The sequence below is a fragment of the Calonectris borealis genome, chromosome W (assembly GCF_964195595.1).
Source record: "Calonectris borealis chromosome W, bCalBor7.hap1.2, whole genome shotgun sequence".
Classification (NCBI taxonomy): Eukaryota; Metazoa; Chordata; class Aves; order Procellariiformes; family Procellariidae; genus Calonectris; species Calonectris borealis.
Window position 1 is genome coordinate 48546370 of NC_134351.1, and position 19535 is coordinate 48565904.

General features: G+C 45.8%; 1 protein-coding gene across 1 annotated transcript in view; it reads left to right on the top strand.

The window, feature by feature from the left end:
* LOC142074831 (protein Hook homolog 3-like) overlaps positions 1-19535 on the top strand; it is a 134030-nt gene that overhangs the window by 32378 nt on the left and 82117 nt on the right. Inside the window, exon 3 of the mRNA XM_075135727.1 lies at positions 1398-1470. Within this exon, the coding sequence (XP_074991828.1) occupies positions 1398-1470 (73 nt within the window). The remainder of the gene's footprint in view (positions 1-1397; positions 1471-19535) is intronic.

The window sequence follows — 19535 nt, forward strand, 5'->3', positions numbered from 1 at the left end:
TTAAACTGTCTTTATCTCAACCCACGAGTTTTTCTCACTCTTACCCTTCCGATTCTCTCCCCGTCCCACTGGGGAGCGGGGGGAGTGAGTGAGCGGCTGCGTGGTATTTGGCTGCCTGCCAGGTTAAACCACGACACATGGCCTCTAAGGATGATAAGATGAGGCCGCTAAGAAAGTCCTCTTGGTCATCTTTGCCAGTGAAGCACAGATGATTATGTCCACTTGGTGTCTCTCTGGAGAATACAGCAGTAAATTTAATAGTGTTTGGCAGCAACATGTGATAGTTTTATGTCCAGAAATTAGTATTACTTTTTGTGAAACTGAAGTCTGGAGATTGACTACTACATTGACTCTCAAGAGCCTTACCCTTTCAAAAAATGCCATTCTTTTTTGGACTGTAGTGACTATTTTTCATCTGAAATATGAGTCTTTACTTATGTTGGCATATTGCTTTAATACCACTTATTTTTAATGCCTTATCTCTCTTTAGTTCTGATCATAACACTGTCCTAAATCTGTGTTGTAGAATGGAAAATATGACTTCAGTGAGCATTAGGAAATGTTACCCTTTTAGATAATCTTGTCTCTGAATTGGGGGGCAAGAGGGAGGGAGTGTTAGTTGTCATGAATAAGCAGCTCACGGAAGATGTTCAAGAGAGGAAGGAGGTTTATAGAAATAACAGCATGCTATACAAGCAATAGGTGTTCTCTTTTTCTGTGTCTATCTTGATTACTTCATCAGAGTGCAGAAGATGGAAAATCCTTTAAAGAAAGGTAATGGCAAATCTTTTTGTGAAGAATTGCCATGAAGAAATATTTGGAAAAACTGTGATGTTTGATAGAAAGTATAACAGATAAGTATGTCCTCAGTAGCAAATACTTAATTCCAGTGCTGCTTTTAACATTTTTGAGTGTATGAAGGCAGAATATTTTGTTCACTCTCAAGCTTTCCTGTTTGAGTGTTGCAGCCAGCATCTAGCAATGGTAATTCTTGATGTGTGGAAAAAACCCCTTAATTTTACTAATGTTTTCAAGTGTTGCAAACATGGTAGTTTCCCCTGAGAGTTTAAGCCCCAGCATTAGCCGATAATCTAACATTAAGAAAGGAACACTTTCAACTTGGAGACACAAAAGAAATTTGCAAGATGCTTTGCAAGTGTTGCAGTTTCCTCAAAAGTATTAACTACCCATAGCATGCAGATAAAGCTGGGATATGAGCAGGGTGTAAATATTTAGATAAATGAATAACAGCAGGATTCTGAACTTTTGTATACTGACCATATATATCTATATAGGTAGTCACTTAAATCTGCCTAAAATAGATGTTGAGTCACTAAGGTATCAGTACTTGAAATTTGTGTTCTTAACAAATGTTCTAACTTTTTATGTATTTTCAGAGATCCAACTTACTTTGATGAAAACTGGTTAAACAGAATCAAAACAGAAGTAGGAGATAATTGGAGGCTAAAGGTATTTGGTTTGTTTTGCTTGCCTGCAAATCTGTTTATCAGTTCTTAGTACAATATTGTTTGTGCTTAAATAGTAATGTATTTTTAAATTACCACTTTGCTTTATAATAGAGTATATTGAATGTAAGATGATTTTAGTTGTTTGTTACATTATTATTATTATCCTGTACTTCAATGAAGAAAAAACAAACAAAAGTTGAGTTTGTAAACAAGTTTCAATAACTTAAGATGAAAAATAATTCTTAAAATAAATTGTATGTTTAAATTAACATTTGAGCAACTGAGAAGTGTGAATAAAGGGATTTACTCTTTTTATTGCAAAGTGTGAAAATAATTACTCTCAAAAAAAGTTTGTACTCTGAGAAATGACTGCATAAAAATAGCAAAGTAATAAGTAATTTATTTGCATAAAAAACCAAAATGATATTTCTTTTTACTTTGACAGCTCTGCAAAATTATTGAGCTGTAGAGGAGAAAGTGGTGCTCTTCTGTTTTGTGTGTAATCAGCATGTATGTTAACAACACTGTATTTGCTAGATCATTTCTGCCACCTGGTATGCTAGTACTTTTTCTTGATTCGTTCTTATGCAAACCTTCAAGGCAGTAGAAGTTTCGCTGGTGTAATTAAGGAGCATTTGGGCTTAAAACCTGAAAGAACACAGTTAGCCATTTATATGTCAGTGTAAATATAGGTAAAAAGTAAATTCAAATGTAGACTGACCACATTTGATGGGAAAATCATGATATATGTAACTTCCTAAAATGCCATTTCCAACCTAGTTTCCTGGGGAAACAATACTGGCATGGTTTGTCTGTCAGTTCATGTGTCCCATAAATTCACCTTTTTCTGGTGTGCAAAAGCATTTCTGAACCCATTTCAGCCACGTTTGGCAAAGGGCTTAGAATTCTGAGATGTTTTAGTTCTTACAGGCTTATGAACATCAGTGGCTTAATAGAGAAGATGGACAAATAAGTGCCTTATGATGAAAAGGTAGGGAGGACTGCTGTTGTACATGTTTTGGTTTGGCCAACAGACCTGTCAGTATTGTGTGCACTGCCTGGCCAGTCACGTGTAATTCTGAACTTATGTACAGCATGTACTGTCTCTTGCCTAATGGGGTTGCCAGCAGAAGTGAGGGAAACTGATGAGGCAGTATGGGTGGGCTGGGGGACAAGGGACATTCCTCCCAAAACCAGCTCTGTTGGTTCTGCTACTCATAGAGCAGTTTATTTCAAGTAACTGATAGCTTGTTGAGGCATATTCTTGTTGCTAGACAGAGTCTCTCTCTGTATCCAACACCATATGGTGTAATAGTCAACCACTTGTATGAGCTGTCAGTATTACAAACCAAATAAAGGATACAGTAATCTAGCCTAGAATGGAAAATGGGTGACAAGACAGAATGTGCAGGGGTTGTTGTCCCACTTCTCTGATACCTTCCCTTTGACCAGTAATCTTGGCACCATTGACACAACTATTTAGAAAAATACCCAATTGTAAACTTTGATTGAATGTTCTTGCGTATGGAGAATTATGGAAGAATACATGGATACATGGCTCACTCCTCCCCCCCGCCACCCCCACCCATCCTGCATTGTAAGTTATCTTTCTATTCAGTCAGTTACTTGTTTTACTTGCTGATAACTGAAAGGACACTTTCTTATTAAAAGTATTGTTCAGTTACTATACTGTATTGGGTTTACATGGCACGGTTGTGGTAGCGGGGGGGGGTTATAGGGGTGGCTTCTGTGAGAAGACGCCAGAAGCTATCCCCACGTCAGAGACAGAGCCAGTTCCAGATGGCTCCAAGATGGACGCGCCACTGGCCAAAGCTGAACCAATCGCCGACGGCGGTAGCGCCTCTGTGATAACATATTTAAGAAACGGTAAAAAATGATGCGCAAGAGCAGCTGAAGGGAGAGGAGTGAGAATATGTGAGAGAAACAACTATGCAGTCACCAAGGCCGGTGAAGAAGGAGGGGGAGGAGGTGCTCCAGGAACCGGAGCAGAGATTCCCCTGCAGCCCGTGGTGAAGACCATGGTGAGGCAGGTTGTCCCCCTGCAGCCCATGGAAGACCACGGTAGAGCAGATATACATGCTGCAAAATGAGTGATGCACAATGCAATTGTTCACCACCCGACGACCAATGCCCAGCCAGTCCCCGAGCAGGGATCGCTGCTTCCTGGACCACGCTTCCTAGTTTATATACTGAGCATGACGTCATAGGGTATGGAATACCCCGTTGGCCATTTGGGTTAGCTGTCCTGGCTATTCTCCCTCCCAGCTTCTTGTGCACCTGGCAGAGCATGGGAAGCTGAAAAGTCCTTGACTAGCATAAGCACTGCTCAGCAACAACTAAAACATCAGTGTGTTATCAACATTCTTCTCATACTAAATCCAAAACATAGCACTATACCAGCTACTAGGAAGAAAATTAACTCTATCCCAGCCGAAAACAGGACAGTATCCACCCCTTATTCTATACCATCTACATCATGCCCAGGTCTCACATTTTCCAATACATTCCAATTAATCACCACCACTTTTCCTGTCTTTTGATATATACACACAGATATCATTCCCTTAGTCTATGGGCCATCCCTCTGAAATGTCCATTGAGTTCATTTAGTCCATGACTTTGGGCTCCATCTGTCATAACAGTCCTTCAGGGCAGGAGAGATGGTGTGTGGTGTTGGACTGTTGCATCCTGAAGCCAGTTCTCATTTCAGTACTGCTGCGCTTGTCTGGTTCTATCATCATTGCACTTTGCTCGGTTTCATCGGAGTTCATTCTTCATTAATCTGGGTGATTCTTACTGCAATACTGTTGATATGGCATATAGTAACCATAGAAGTGATAACATACAGTATTATAAAGTAATTAACATAATCCAATTCAGTACATTCACTATTCTCACCCAAAATCAAATCCCCTTGAGGTACACACCGGACTTCCCCATCCTTTCGCATTACCCACCAAGTGCACCCAGGTCCTTGAGCAAAAGCAATCCCACGAATGGATTTTCCCTTGCCAGAGGCAGGAATAACCCAGACTGTCTTCCCCAGCATGTTTTTATGTGCACGACAGGGACTTTATCCCCCTCTACAGTATGTAAAAGTTTGGATTGGGCAGGGCCAGCTCACGTGACAGATCCCCTGGTGTTGACTAACCAGGTGGCTTTTGCTAAATGTGTATCCCAATGCTTGAATGTCCCACCACCCATTGCTCTCAGTGTTGTCTTTAGCAGCCCATTGTATCGTTCGATTTTCCCAGAGGCTGGTGCATGGTAGGGGATGTGATAGACCCACTCAATGCCATGCTCTTTGGCCCAGGTGTCTATGAGGGCGTTTCGGAAGTGAGTCCCGTTGTCTGACTCAATTCTTTCTGGGGTGCCATGTCGCCATAGGACTTGCTTTTCAAGGCCCAGGATAGTGTTCCTGGCGGTGGCATGGGGCACAGGGTATGTTTCCAGCCATCCGGTGGTTGCTTCCACCATGGTGAGCACATAGCGCTTGCCGTGGCGGGTTTGTGGGAGTGTGATATAATCAATCTGCCAGGCCTCCCCATATTTATATTTCAACCATTGTCCTCCATACCAAAGAGGCTTTACTCGCTTGGCTTGCTTGATGGCAGCGCATGTTTCACATTCATGGATAACCTGTGCAATAGCGTCCATGGTTAAGTCCACCCCTCGATCACAAGCCCATCTATATGTTGCATCTCTTCCTTGATGGCCTGAGGTGTCATGGGCCCACGAAGCTACAAATAATTCACCCTCATGTTGCCAGTCCAGATCCACCTGAGCCACTTCAATCTTAGCAGCCTGGTCCACCTGCTGGTTGTTTTGATGTTCTTCAGTGGCCCGACTCTTGGGTACGTGAGCATCTACGTGACCTACTTTTACAACCAGGTTCTCTACTGTCGTGGTTTAACCTGGCAGGCAGCCAAATACCACGCAGCCGCTCACTCACTCCCCCCACCCCCCCAGTGGGACGGGGAGAGAATCGGAAGGGTAAGAGTGAGAAAAACTCGTGGGTTGAGATAAAGACAGTTTAATAGAACAGAAAAGGGAAAATAATGATAATAAATAATGATAGAATATACAAAATGAGTGATGCACAATGCAATTGCTCACCACCCGCGCTGACCGATAACCAAGTAGCGATCGGCACTTCCTGGATCACGTCTACCCTTCATATACTGAGCATGACATCACATGGTATGGAATACCTCATTAGCCAGCTGGGCTGGCTGTCCTGATTATGTTCCCTCCCATCTTGTGTACCTAGCTCAGTCAGTAGTCATGGGAGCTGTCCTTGGACTAGGAGGGCACTTAGCAACAACTGTAAACATCAGTGTGTTATCAACATTCTTCTCATACTAAATCCAAAACACAGCACTAGGAAGAAATTTAACCCTATCCCAGCTGAAACCGGGACATCTACCCGGGCAGCGATACCTTGCCACAGTGCGGCAGCCCAGATGGGTTTCCCTCTGCTCTGCCAGTTGTTCTGCTTTTGGGTTCTTGAAATACCCTCTCCTGTGGTAGTCTATGCCAAGGATGCACGGAGCCTCTGGGCCAGTCACAATGGGCTGCTTTTGCCACTCATTCCCAGTTAGGCTGACTTCGGCCTCCAATACAGTTAACTCTTGGGATGCCCCTGTCACTCCAGAAATACAAGTGGGTTCTGCCCTTTTACAGCTTGATGGCATCAGGGTGCACTGTGCACCGGTGTCTACGGGAGCCTTATACTCCTGTGGATCTGATGTGCCAGGCCATCGAATCCACACAGTCCAGTAAACCTGGTTGTCCCTTTCCTCCACCTGGCCGGAGGCAGGGCCCCTCTAGTACTGGTCATAGTATTCGTTACTCACTTCTTTTAAATGCGATTCAAAAGTCCCTTCATTAAGATCAGGAGTAAAATCAGCCCTTCTACTCTGTCTGGGGAACTGCTCACTGGAAACTGGAGCAGCAGTTTTCCTGGAAGAACCCCTTTTTGCGATTGTTTTTCCTTGCAACTCACATACCTGTGCCTCTAGGTTTGAGGTAGATTTTCCATCCCACTTCCTCATGTCCTCTCCGTGGTCACGCACGTAAAACCACAGGGTGCCCTGTGGTGTGTATCCACTATATCCTTTCTCTTGAGCAGAGGGACAGTTACTCCTAATGGCTGAGATACTGGTCTGTACAGGTGGGGAGTAGGACATATCTTCTTTGAGTTGCTGGAACTCCCGGGTCAGTTTCTTGGCTATCATGTCTGGCAGTTTCTCCACAGACGAGATGCAGACCCCTAGGGAGGAGGAGAGACTTTCTTCGTATTGCCGGAGTTGGCCAGCCAATTCATCCACCATTTGTTCCTCTCCATCATTCCAGGTCATTACTGCCAATGAGTTTGCATATGACGATGGTGCGCTCTGTACAATCTTCCGCCACATGGGTCGGGTGCACTTGCCTTCATCTGGATCTTTGGGTAACTGCTCGTTGTTCAGGTCATCATAAATCACCTCCAGCACGGCTAATTCCCTCAGGTACTGGATACCTCTCTCCATGGTGCTCCACTTGCCTGAGTTACATATAACATCTTCCTTGAAGGGATACCTTTCCTTCACGCCTGACAGGAGTCGCCTCCAGAGGCTGAGGACTTCTGCCCCTTGTCCAATCGCTTTGTCAATGCCCCCTTCCCTTGAAAGGGATCCCCGCTGCTTGGCTTCCTTCCCCTCTAATTCCAGGCTACTGGCCCCATTATCCCAGCATCGGAGCAGCCAGGTGGTAATGTGCTCGCCTAAAATTTTTTCAGGACGACTGAAATTTTATCTCATATCTTGCAGCTCATTCAGGGATAGGGATCGGGTGGTTACCACCTCATTTATGGCTTCTGCCTCTTCCTCCTCCTGTTGTCGTGATGGCCCTGGTTCATCTTCATCCCTTACTAAATGAGCTGATTTCCTTGTGTATGTCTTCTTCTGTATAGGGGCGACTGATACTGGCACGGGTTGGTTCTCTGGTTCAGCCACAGTGACTGTTGCTGGGGTTTGAGTAGCTGCGGTGTCTGTCGCCGGGGTTGGAATAGCTGCAGTGCCTGTTGCTTGGGTTGGAGTAACTGCAGTGCCTGTTGCCGGGGTTTGAGTAACCACAGTGCCTGTCGAGGTGGTTGGAGTACCTGCAGTGCCTGTCGTGGGGGTTGGAGTAGCTGCAGTGTCTGTCGCTGGGGTTTGAGTAGCCACAGTGCCTGTTGAGGTGGTTGGAGTACCCGCAGTGCCTGTCGCCGGGGTTTGAGTAGCCACAGTGCCTGTCGCGGGGGTTTGAGTAGCCACAGTGCCTGTTGCGGGGGTTTGAGTAGCCACAGTGCCTGTCGCGGGGGTTTGAGTAGCCGCAGTGCCTGTCGCCGGGGTTGATCTTTGGACGGTATTCCTAAATAGTTGTTTAACCCTAAACAAGGCCTGAACCACATTCAGGAGACATAGCAATAGGAACATGCTTGTTTGAACATCCCAAGGATATTCAAAATTCTCAAGAACTGTTGTGGAGGGCTTCATGAAGAGGATAGAAGAAAAAGGAGTTTCTGGAGATATGAAAGGGAAGATAAAGGAGTAGGGGAAAGTGTCCCCCCTTGTCTGCCCCATAAATTGGTTCTCCGAGGAGAAAAGGTAAAGAGTGTAATTATTAATAGTTTTCGAGAGGTGGCTCCCGAGGTACAAAGATGACAGCAGTGCTGAGTGCAGATACCAGATTAGACTCACGACCAATGATTTTATCATATCATAAAACAGTGTTACACAGTGCAGCAAAATGATAACCTTTACCCAGTTCCGAGCGGTGATAAACAGCACAACAGGGAACACATACTGCAAGCAAGGTATTACATAACCCAACATTGAGAGCCAGCCCCACAACTTTGAGAGCCAATAAATCAACATTGTGACCAGTCAATATAATGAATGCTTATAACAAATTTGCCTTAACACGCTTTGGTCAGATCTATCGTTATCTCAACCCTTTGTGCCCCACGTTGGGTACCAAAAAAGGACTGTCGTGGTTTAACCCGGCAGGCAGCTAAACACCACACAGCTGCTCGCTCACTCCCCCCTCACCAAGTGGGATGGCGGAGAGAATTGAAAAAAAAAAAAGTAAAATTCGTGGATTGAGATAAAGACAGTTTAATAGAACAGAAAAGGAAGGGAAAATAATAATAATAATAATAATAATGATAGTATATACAAACTAAGTGATGCACAATGCAATTGCTCACCACCCGACGACCAATGCCCAGCCAGTCCCGAGCAGCGATCACTGCTTCCTGGACCACGCCTCCTAGTTTACATACTGAGCATGATGTCGTATGGTATGGAATACCCCATTGGCCAGTTGGGTTAGCTGTCCTGGCTATGCTCCCTCCCAGCTTCTTGTGCACCTGGCAGAGCATGGGAAGCTGAAAAGTCCTTGACTAGCATAAGCACTGCTCAGCAACAACTAAAACATCAGTGTGTTATCAACATTCTTCTCATACTAAATCCAAAACACAGCGCTATACTAGCTACTAGGAAGAAAATTAACTCTATCCCAGCTGAAACCAGGACATGTGGCTAACAAAAAGAAATCTATGAATATGGAGAGAACTGTTTCCTGATTAAGAACTAATTGCTTCCTATAATCACTTTTTAACTGCATGCAAACCAATATTTCCTACTGACACATTTTGAAAACAAAACAAAACATCCTTCACTGAAACTAGGAAATAGTACTAAAAACGTAACGCAATTTTCTTGCTAAAATTTCACAAGAATGAAATTCCTTAAACAAAAATAGTTCGGTGGTCAAGGGATGCTGATATGTTAGAACAGAAATTTTAAACAATTAATGACTTGTGATTGACATTTGTGCCTATCTCTGCTTAATTTTATCATGCTATGTTAGAGAGTAGCAGAAGTGGGTGCTCTGCAAGGGCAGATGAGCTTGGAACCAAGGGTGACAGGAAGGCAGTGGCCTCACCAACAGGACACAGTCCCACAACAAGGAGAGCAGGGCAGGTCTGGTGACAGCAGCCAGGTTCAGTCAATAGTCCAGTGATGGCCAGGCAAATCCATAGTGACAAGGCAGGTCTGAGGTCAAGCCAGGAAGTCAAGTCAGAGGGTCAAGTCCGGATTAGTGAGGGACATGGCTGGCCACAGCATATCTACAGCGTAGCTCAGGCCCAAGGGCAAGGCATCTGCTGCACTTGAGCAAAGTGGGGAGGCCTCTGATGAGTCTTCTCCCAGCTCTTTCTCACCCAACTCTTTCCCAGCAGTCTGATCCCAGGTTGCATAGTTGCACCATATCAGAGCTGGCCTTGAACACAGGCAGCCAAACCCCTAGGAAGGGAAGGAAGGAGAGGTTGCAGAGACTGTGTGCTGCTCCGGTGTGGGTCCTCCATGGGCTGCAGTGAATATCTGTTCTGGCACCATGGAGCACCTCTTCCTCCATTTCTGACATTCAGGTTCCCTCTGTTGCTTATCACTCTTTTTGTTCTCTCTCTACTTGGAGTTTTCTGCCCTTTCTTAAGTATGTTTTCACAAAGGTGCCACCATCTTCATTGATTGACTCAGCTTTGGCCTGCAGTGGTTCTGTTGTGGAGCCAGCTTTGTCCAGCACAGGGCAGCCCCTCATGTCCTTTCACAGAGGCCACCTCTGCAGCTTCCCCTGCTACCAAAACCTTGCCACATACACCCAATACAGACACCCTGTCTGGGCCCCTCTCAGGGCTGTCCCAGGAGAATGTCATCCCCGTGCTCCAAGCATGAATCCATCAAGATAAGTCAATGCTGGAGCACCTTTCAGACTGAGGCAGGGGTTGCTGCCTAGGGGTATAGGACACATTATGGGATGCAGGGGAAGACCATTTTGGGATTGCACAGGACTTATTATGGGATGTTTAGGGGAGGAAGCAAAGGCAGGAAAAGGGAGGGGTTTAAGTGATTTGGGGAGGAATAAGTGTGGGGAAAAAAGAGGGGTAAGGGGATAAAAAAGGCTGGTTGCATGTAAACGAGTGCCTGGTCAGTAAAATTGTCTGGCCATGCCCTGTACCTGATCAGTGCAGTCTATCCTATCTTCTTATTAAATTCCTTTCTAACTCTCCCTGGGTGAGGGGCTCTCTAGTCTGTGCGCATGTGTGTGTGTAAGGGTGTCCGAGTGCCAGCAACTGGAGTCACTCCATGGGTTGGAGGGCTTGTGTGCCTTGGTACCAGCGACTGGAGAAAGCTGAGTGAGAAAAATCAAGTGCCAGCCACTGGAGTGGGACATGGGGCCAGAGCACCTGTGTGTCTGTAGTGCCAGCAACCGGACCGAATGCTGCCGGGGTGTGAGTGTATTATCACTAGCAAATATCAAGGCAGACTAGCCAGTGACTAGATGAAGTCAGGGGGATGTGTGTGTTTCTGAGGGTGAGCCCATGGTAGGAGCTGGCTATCAGAGGGATCAGGGGAGTCCCAGCCAGCTGCCGGAGAGACCGTAGGGTCTAGGGGTCTCTAAGGGTGAAACCCACTTTTGTATGTGTGTGTCTGTAAGGGTGAGACTATGGGGGGTTGGCTACTAGGGAACCAGGAGAGTTCCAGACAGCTCTGTGCACGTGTGTGCACATGTGTGTGTGAGTGAGATGATCTCTACCATTAACTTGAGTGGGGCTGCAGCCTCAGGGGCTCATATGTCCAGGTGCCAGCAACTGGGGAGACTGGGATCCAGGGGCAGCTACTGGGCAGACTGAATATCTGAGCCCTGCTGCTGGAGGGATCCACATTATACATATGTACATACATTCCCACTAATGGACCTCCATCCTGCTCAGCCAGAGGGGAACAGCATGAGGCCATTGGTGCTCTTTGTATTTGTGTGAGTGCTGAGTGTGTCTATCTGTGAATATACGTATATATGTGGTGTATGTGTGCTTTGTGTGCGCATGCCTACTGTGAATACATCTTCAGCCTCACTACTGATTGGACCTGGAGGCATGGAGCTGGGGCAGCCTTGTGTCTCTTGGGCTGTCAAATCTGACCTGATATTCACCTAACATCAAGGAGATAATTAGTTACTAACATAGTTATTTCTGTTTCTGTGTCTTTAACTTCTGAGGCACTCTATGTCCCAACATAAGTATAATCTGGAAATGTGTTCAGAACTACCTCCTTTAAAAATATATCTTGGTTTCTAATTAAACTCAAGTGCTTGTACCTGCCCATGCCAAGCAAAGATACAGGCATGTTCTTAGGATTTCTTTTCATGGAAGACAGTTGTGTGTGTGGTCAGGATGGGGTGGGCCCCAAAGCTAATAGGTTGGTGTCTTTCTTGGCCCCCTATATTTTAAGTGGAGAGACAAAGATTCCTGCAGAATGCAGTTCAGAGCAGAAACCCTAATGTAGGCCATTGGAATTGTGGAGACAGATGACTTGGGACCAGTCAGGAGCCAGTTGGGAGCTTATGGGTCAGGATTAGAGGGCAGAACAACATGGGTGATGTTGTGATGGGTGTCTGCTACAGACTGCCTAATCAGGAAGAAGAAATAGATGAGGCCTTCTTCAGACAACTGGAAGAAGCCTCATGTTCACAAGCCCTGGTCCTCATGGGGGACTTTAACCACCCTGATATCTGCTGGAAGGGCAACTCAGCAGGGCACAAGAAATCTAGGAGATTTCTAGAGTGCATTGATGACAACTTCCTGACACAGGTGATTGAGGAGCCAACAAGGAAAAGTGCTCTGCTGGACTTCATACTTACAAGCAATGTAGAACTGGTTGGGGTTGTAAAAGTTGGAGGTAGCCTTGACTGCAGTGACCATGAGATGTTGGAGTGAACTCCTAAGAGGATCCTAAGAGGAGGGAGCAGAGTAAAAAGCAGGACCACAAACCTGGACTTCAGGACAGCAGACTTTGGCTTCTTCAGGTATTTACTTGGAAGAATACCATGGGATATGGGTTGTACCCATGAGTGCTGAGGGAGCTGGTTGATATCATTGTGAGGACACACTCAATTGTCTTTGAAAGGTTGTAGTGACTGGGAGAGGTTCCTGAGGACTGGAAGACAGCAAATATCACCCCTATCTTCAAGAAGGGCAAGAAAGAGGACCCAGGGAACTACAGGCCAGTCAGCCTCACATTGATCCCTGGGAAGGTGATAGAGCAGCTAATCCTGGAAACCAGTTACAGGCACATGAAGGACAAGAAGGTGATCAGAAGTAGTCAGCATGGATTTATGAAGGAGAAATCATGCCTGACCAACCTGATAGCCTTCTACAGTGAGATGACTAGCTTGGTGGACAAGGGGAGAGCAGTAAGTGTTGTTTTCCTTGACTTTAGTAAAGCCTTTGACATTGTCTCCCTTAACATCCTCATAGAGAAGTTGACAAAGTACAGGTTAGATAAATGGACAGTGAGGTGGACTGAGAATTGGCTGAATGACCAGGCCCAGAGGGTTGTGATCAGTGGCACAAAGTGCAGTTGGAGGCAAGTCACTAGATGTGTACCCCAGGGATCGATACTGGGTCCAGTCCTGTTCAACATCTTCATTAATGATCTGGATGATGGGGCAGAGTGTACCCTCAGCAAGTTTACTGGTGACACAAAACTAGGAGGAGTGGCTGATACGCCAGAGGGTCGTGCTGTCATCCAGAGGGACTTTGACAGGCTGGAGAAATGGGCTGACGGGAACCTCATGAAGTTCAATAAGGGGAAGGGCAAAGCCCTGCACCTGGGGAGGAACAACCCCAGGCACCAGTACATGCTGGGGGCCACCGAGCTGGAAAGCAGCTTGGCAGAAAAGGACCTGGGGGTCCTGGTGGACACCAAGTTGAACATGAGCCAGCAATGTGCCCTTGCAGCAAAGGCAGCCAACAGCATCCTGGGCTTTATTAGGAGGAGTGTTGCCAGCAGGTCGAGGGAGGTGAACCTTCCTCTCTACTCAGAAGTGGTGAGGCTGCATCTGGATTATTGTGTCTAGTTTGGGGCTCCCCAGTACAAGAAGGATATGGAGCTACTGGAGTGAGTCTAGCACAGGGCCACAAAGATGATCAAGGGACTGGAGCAATCTCTCCTATGAGGAGAGGCTGAGAGCTGCGACTATTCAGTCTGGAGAAGAGAAGGCTTATAAATGTATATAAATACCTGATGGGAGGGAGTGAAGAAGAGGGAGCCAGACTCTTCTCGTGATGCCCACTGACAGGACAGGAGGCAATGGGCACAAATTAAAACATAGGGATAGAGAGGGAGAGAAAGGAAGTGAAAACTCTCCCCAGCGACCAGCCAGGAAGAGAAGTGGCAGAGGTCCACACGTGAACATCCTTTCGAGTGCAGCAGGGGGGGCACAGTTGCTTTGTGGAGGAGGGGGGATGGGACAACAACCCCCAACCTTTTCCCCCCAGTACAATTATATATTTCATCGATGCGCATTCAAGTTTCCCATTGGTGGTCTTTGTTTGACACTATTGGCATTGATTGGAATATGCTTAATTAGGTGCAGATTTTACACACTAATTGGGTGCAGATTTTACGCACTAATTGGGTACTAAGCCTTGTACACATCTGTTACTGGGTAATATTTATCAGATATTAAAATGACTGTTATTTGCTTATTATCTATCATGTTTGTTCTAATATGGAGTCAACAGTCTAGAAGCTATCAGGTGGATGTGGGGGAGGGAATGGCAAACTAAACAGAGCAGGAAACTAAAACTGCAAAGCAGTGCAGTGAGAACATACAGGAGAAACATGGCCCATTGTTTTCTGTGGTGCTTTCTGCAGCAGCCTGAGGCAAATTACAAACTGGAAGGTTTTTAATGAATCAAGTTTGAAACTGATATTCCAATCAGTACAGTATTCTTTGCAATGATATGAAAATCAATTGATATAATTCTTAAATTTGCTGTAGACTTTGGTTATGACAGTGCATGATCACTGAGAGAGGTCGTGGGGCCTGGACCATTTGGCAATCATCTAGGAAATTTTTGAAGTTCTTAGACCAAAAATGGTGTGTTAGATGGCAGGAGAGGGGGGTTAAACCTGGAGATAAACTAATGATTTGTGTACATCCAATTAAAAGAGATACAGGAACAGCTGTTGTCTGCAGATTGTCATGTAGCATCTCTATTTCTTACCTTAGGTTGCCAGAGTGTTTGGTATTTCTTTTTAGATGTTTAGGTGAATGTTTCAGTATAACTTTAGGTTCAATGATTATGAAGACAATGATGAACATTTCCCAGGGATGTTTTATATGCTTGTAGTTGGTCAGGTTTTGACTCCTGCTTCTGTAAGGGGTGGGTTTAGTAGGAATGAGTTCAGGGCTCTCCTTTATCTTTTGGGATGAATAGCCTGTTGCATTCTTGAACTTTTCTTTGGAGAGAAACTGAGTTTAGTTTTCAGCAGCTCTCATTTTGGCTATGCTGGAGTTCATAATTTGTCCTTGAATATCAATATAGTGCTTCCTAATTTATTTTCTGCTGTGTGTTCTCATATCTTTTTGGAAGATAGAAAACTTAAAGAGGCTGTCCAATGTCAAAAGTTTATTATATATATTAATATATCTTGTTTTAAAGAAAGTAAAAATTTGGACGTTCTGTTTCATTTCCCCTCCTTCCTCCCTCTGTTATAGTTTTGCATTTCATGTCACAACTTGTATGATGTTGTCAGTAGTATGCATCTTGTGAAGTGTAATCACCTGTGGTGTAAAACTTTGTCATAGGACAGTATGCTATTTAGGTCTGAGATAAGATGAATTGAACTGGGACATGATTACCCCATGGTTGTAGTGAGGTGGGGGTTGGTCTCTTCTCCCAAGTAACTAGCGATAGGACGAGAGGAAATGGCCTCAAGTTGCACCAAGGGAGGTTTAGATTGGACATTAGGAGAAATTTCTTTACTGAAAGAGTGGTCAGGCCTTGGAACAGGCTGCCCAGGGAAGTGGTTGAGTCACCATCCCTGGAAGTATTTAAAAGACGTGTAGATGAGGCCCTTAGGGACATGGTGTAGTGGGTATGGTGGTGTTGGGTTGATGGTTGGACTCGGTGATCTTAGAGGTCTTTTCCAACCTTAATGATTCTATGATTCTATTACCCAGGAAAATTCAATTTTCTAACCATTGTCTCCATCCCTCTTCAGGAAGTCTTTACAGAAGTTTTTTATTTAAACTTCCTGTCAAATGAGATAACACATTGCTTCCATTGTTTAAATTCTTTGCTAAGTACTTTATGACACTAATAGGCTGAGAATCTGTAGAAGTTATTTTCAACCAGAAGATTTTTTTATTCTAAATATAACCTGTGAGATCCATACAGTATCTTCATAATTTTTAATAGATGCTCTATTTGATACTTGTTCTAAATGAATTTTCAGCAGAAAGTGAGCTGAAACCCTTCAGTACTAGAGAAATCTGGCATAAATACAAGCCTCCTGCTTATATGGAATTTAACTTTGGTGTTGGTTGTGCAAGTGTTACAGTAGTTATCTTTGCATGGGATTGAAGACGCTGCCAAGAAATGTGGAATTTTGTCTTGATTATTGTAAGGAAGGCATTTAATCATAAAGAAGTGTCCTGGTTTCAGCTGGGATAGAGTTCATTTTCTTCCTAGTAGCTGGTATAGTGCTGTGTTTTGGATTTAGGATGAGAATAATGTTGATAACACACTGATGGTTTAGTTGTTGCTGAGCAGTGCTTACACTACATCAAGGACTTTTCAGCTTCTCATACTGCCCTGCCAGCGAGGAGGCTGGAGGTGCACAAGAAGCTGGGAGGGGACATAGCCAGGACAGCTGACCCAAAATGGCCAAAGGGATATTCCATATGACGTCATGCTGAACAAAAAAAAATGGGGGGAGTTGGCCAGGGGCGCGGGGCCGCTACTCAGGAACTGGCTGGGCATCAGTCAGCGGGTGGTGAGCAATTGCATTGTGCATCACTTGTTTTGTATATTCTTTTATCGTTATTATTATTTTCCCTTCCTTTTCTGTCCTATTAAATTGTCTTTATCTCAACCCACGAGTTTTACCTTTTTTCCAATTCTCTCCCCCATCCTACTGTGGGGGGAGTGGCTTGGAGGTGTATGTTTCTAGAGAGTAAGAAGATTCACCAGGATATTTCAAGAAAAGCAGAGAGGAAAAGAAAATTTTATTTTTTAAATATAAAAACATCTGAAGATAAACAAGTACTCTAGAGAAGACTTCTTTTAGAAAATCATAGTGTCTGGTCTAAAACCCATAGAAGACAATGTGGTGTGTAATTTTCAGAGGGGGTGTTGGTCTTTTCATAGACTTAATTGGGTTCCATTGTTTCATGTGGACTTGTGATAACATCTAGAAATTTGATCACAAGGGACCACTGCATAACTTACTTTATACTAATTTAAAGTGTTCAGACAGTAATTCTCATGGGAACTTAAATAGATGTATATTCATAGAAACATAGAATCATAGAATCATTAAGGTTGGAAAAGACCTCTAAGATCATCGAGTCCAACCGTCAACCCAACACCACCATGCCCACTACACCATGTCCCTAAGCGCCTCATCTACACGTCTTTTAAATACTTCCAGGGATGGTGACTCAACCACTTCCCTGGGCAGCCTGTTCCAAGGCCTGACCACTCTTTCAGTAAAGAAATTTCTCCTAATGTCCAGTCTAAACCTCCCTTGGCGCAACTTGAGGCCATTTCCTCTCGTCCTATTGCTGGTTACTTGGCAGAAGAGACCAACACCCACCTCACTACAACCTCCTTTCAGGTAGTTGTAGAGCGCGATGAGGTCTCCCCTCAGCCTCCTCTTCTCCAGGCTAAACAGTCCCAGTTCCCTCAGCTGCTCCTCATAAGGCTTGTGCTCCAGGCCCTTCACCAGCTTCGTTGCCCTTCTCTGGACACGCTCCAGCACCTCCATGTCCTTCTTGTAGTGAGGGGCCCAAAACGGAACACAGTATTCGAGGTGCGGCCTCACCGGTGCTGACTACAGGGGCACGATCACCTCCCTGCTCCTGCTGGCCACACTATTTCTGATACAGGCCAGGATGCCATTGGCCTTCTTGGCCACCTGAGCACACTGCCGGCTCATGTTCAGCCGGCTGTCGACCAGCACCCCCAGGTCCTTTTCCTCTGGGCAGCTTTCCAGCCACTCTTCCCCAAGCCTGTAGCGTTGCCTGGGGTTGTTGTGGCCGAAGTGCAGGACCCAGCACTTGGCCTTGTTGAACCTCATACAGTTGGCCTCAGCCCATCGATCCAGCCTGTCCAGGTCCCTCTGCAGAGCCTTCCTACCCTCCAGCAGATCAACACTCCCGCCCAACTTGGTGTCGTCTGCAAACTTACTGAGGGAGCACTCGATCCCCTCATCCAGATCATTGATAAAGATATTAAACAAGACCGGCCCCAGTACCGAGCCCTGGGGAACACCGCTCGTGACCGGCCGCCAACTGGATTTAACTCCGTTCATCACAACTCTCTGGGCTCGGCCATCCAGCCAGTTCTTTACCCAGCAAAGAGTGTACCTGTCTAAGCCGTGAGCCGCCAGCTTCTCTAGGAGAATGCTGTGGGAGACAGTGTCAAAGGCTTTACTGAAGTCCAGGTAGACCACATCCACTGCCTTTCCCTCATCCACTAGGTGGGTCACCTGGTCATAGAAGGAGATCAGGTTGGTCAAGCAGGACCTGCCTTCCATGAACCCGTGCTGGCTGGGCCTGATCCCCTGGTTGTCCCACACATGGCTCGTGAGCGCCCTCAAAACGAACCGCTCCATGATCTTCCCTGGCACCGAGGTCAGGCTGACTGGCCTGTAGTTCCCTGGATCCTCCTTCCGGCCCTTCTTGTAGATGGGCGTCACATTGGCAAGCCTCCAGTCGTCCGGGACCTCCCCAGTTAACCAGGACTGCTGGTAAATGATGGAGAGCGGCTCGGCAAGCTCCTCTGCCAGCTCCCTCAGTACCCTCGGGTGGATCCCATCCGGCCCCATAGACTTGTGAGCGTCCAGGTGGCGTAGCAGGTCGTTAACTTCTTCCTCTTGGATTATGGGAGGTTTATCCTGCTCGCCGTCTTTGTCTTCCAGCTCAGGGGGCTGAGTACCCTGAGGATAACTGCTCTGACTGTTAAAGACTGAGGCAAAGAAGGCGTTGAGTACCTCAGCCTTATCCTCGTCCTTGGTGGCAACGTTCCCCCCCGCATCCAACAGAGGATGGAGATTCTCTTTGGCTCTCCTTTTGTCATTAATATACTTGTAAAAGCATTTTTTGTTGTCTCTCACAACAGTGGCCAGGTGTCGTGGTTTAACCTGGCAGGCAGCCAAATACCACGCAGCCGCTCACTCACTCCCCCAATCCCCAGCGGGACAGGGAGAGAATCGGAAGGGTAAGAGTGAGAAAAACTCGTGGGTTGAGATAAAGACAGTTTAATAGAACAGAAAAAAAGGGAAAATAATAATGATAATGATAAAATATACAAAATGAGTGATGCACAATGCAATTGCTCACCACCCGCGCTGACCGATAACCAAGTAGCGATCGGTACTTCCTGGATCACGCCTACCATTCATATACTGAGCATGACGTCACATGGTATGGAATACCCCATTAGCCAGCTGGGCTGGCTGTCCTGATTATGTTCCCTCCCATCTTGTGTACCTAGCTCAGTCAGTAGTCATGGGAGCTGTCCTTGGACTAGGAGGGCACTTAGCAACAACTGAAAACATCAGTGTGTTATCAACATTCTCCTCATACTAAATCCAAAACACAGCACTAGGAAGAAATTTAACCCTATCCCAGCTGGAACCAGGACACCAGGTTGAGTTCTAGCTGGGCTTTTGCCTTTCTAATTTCCTCTCTGCACGACCTAACGAGATCCCTGTACTCTTCTTGAGTTGCCTGCCCCTTCTTCCACAAGTGATAAACTCTCCTTTTTTTCCTGAGTCCTAGCCAGAGCTCCCCATTCAGCCAGGCCGGTCGCCTTCCCCGCCCTTTCTTCTTGCGGCACATGGGGATAGCCCGTTCCTGTGCCTTTAAGACTTCCTTCTTGAAGAACGTCCAGCCTTCCTGGACCCCTTTGCCCTTCAGGACTGTCTCCCAAGGGACCCTCTCGAC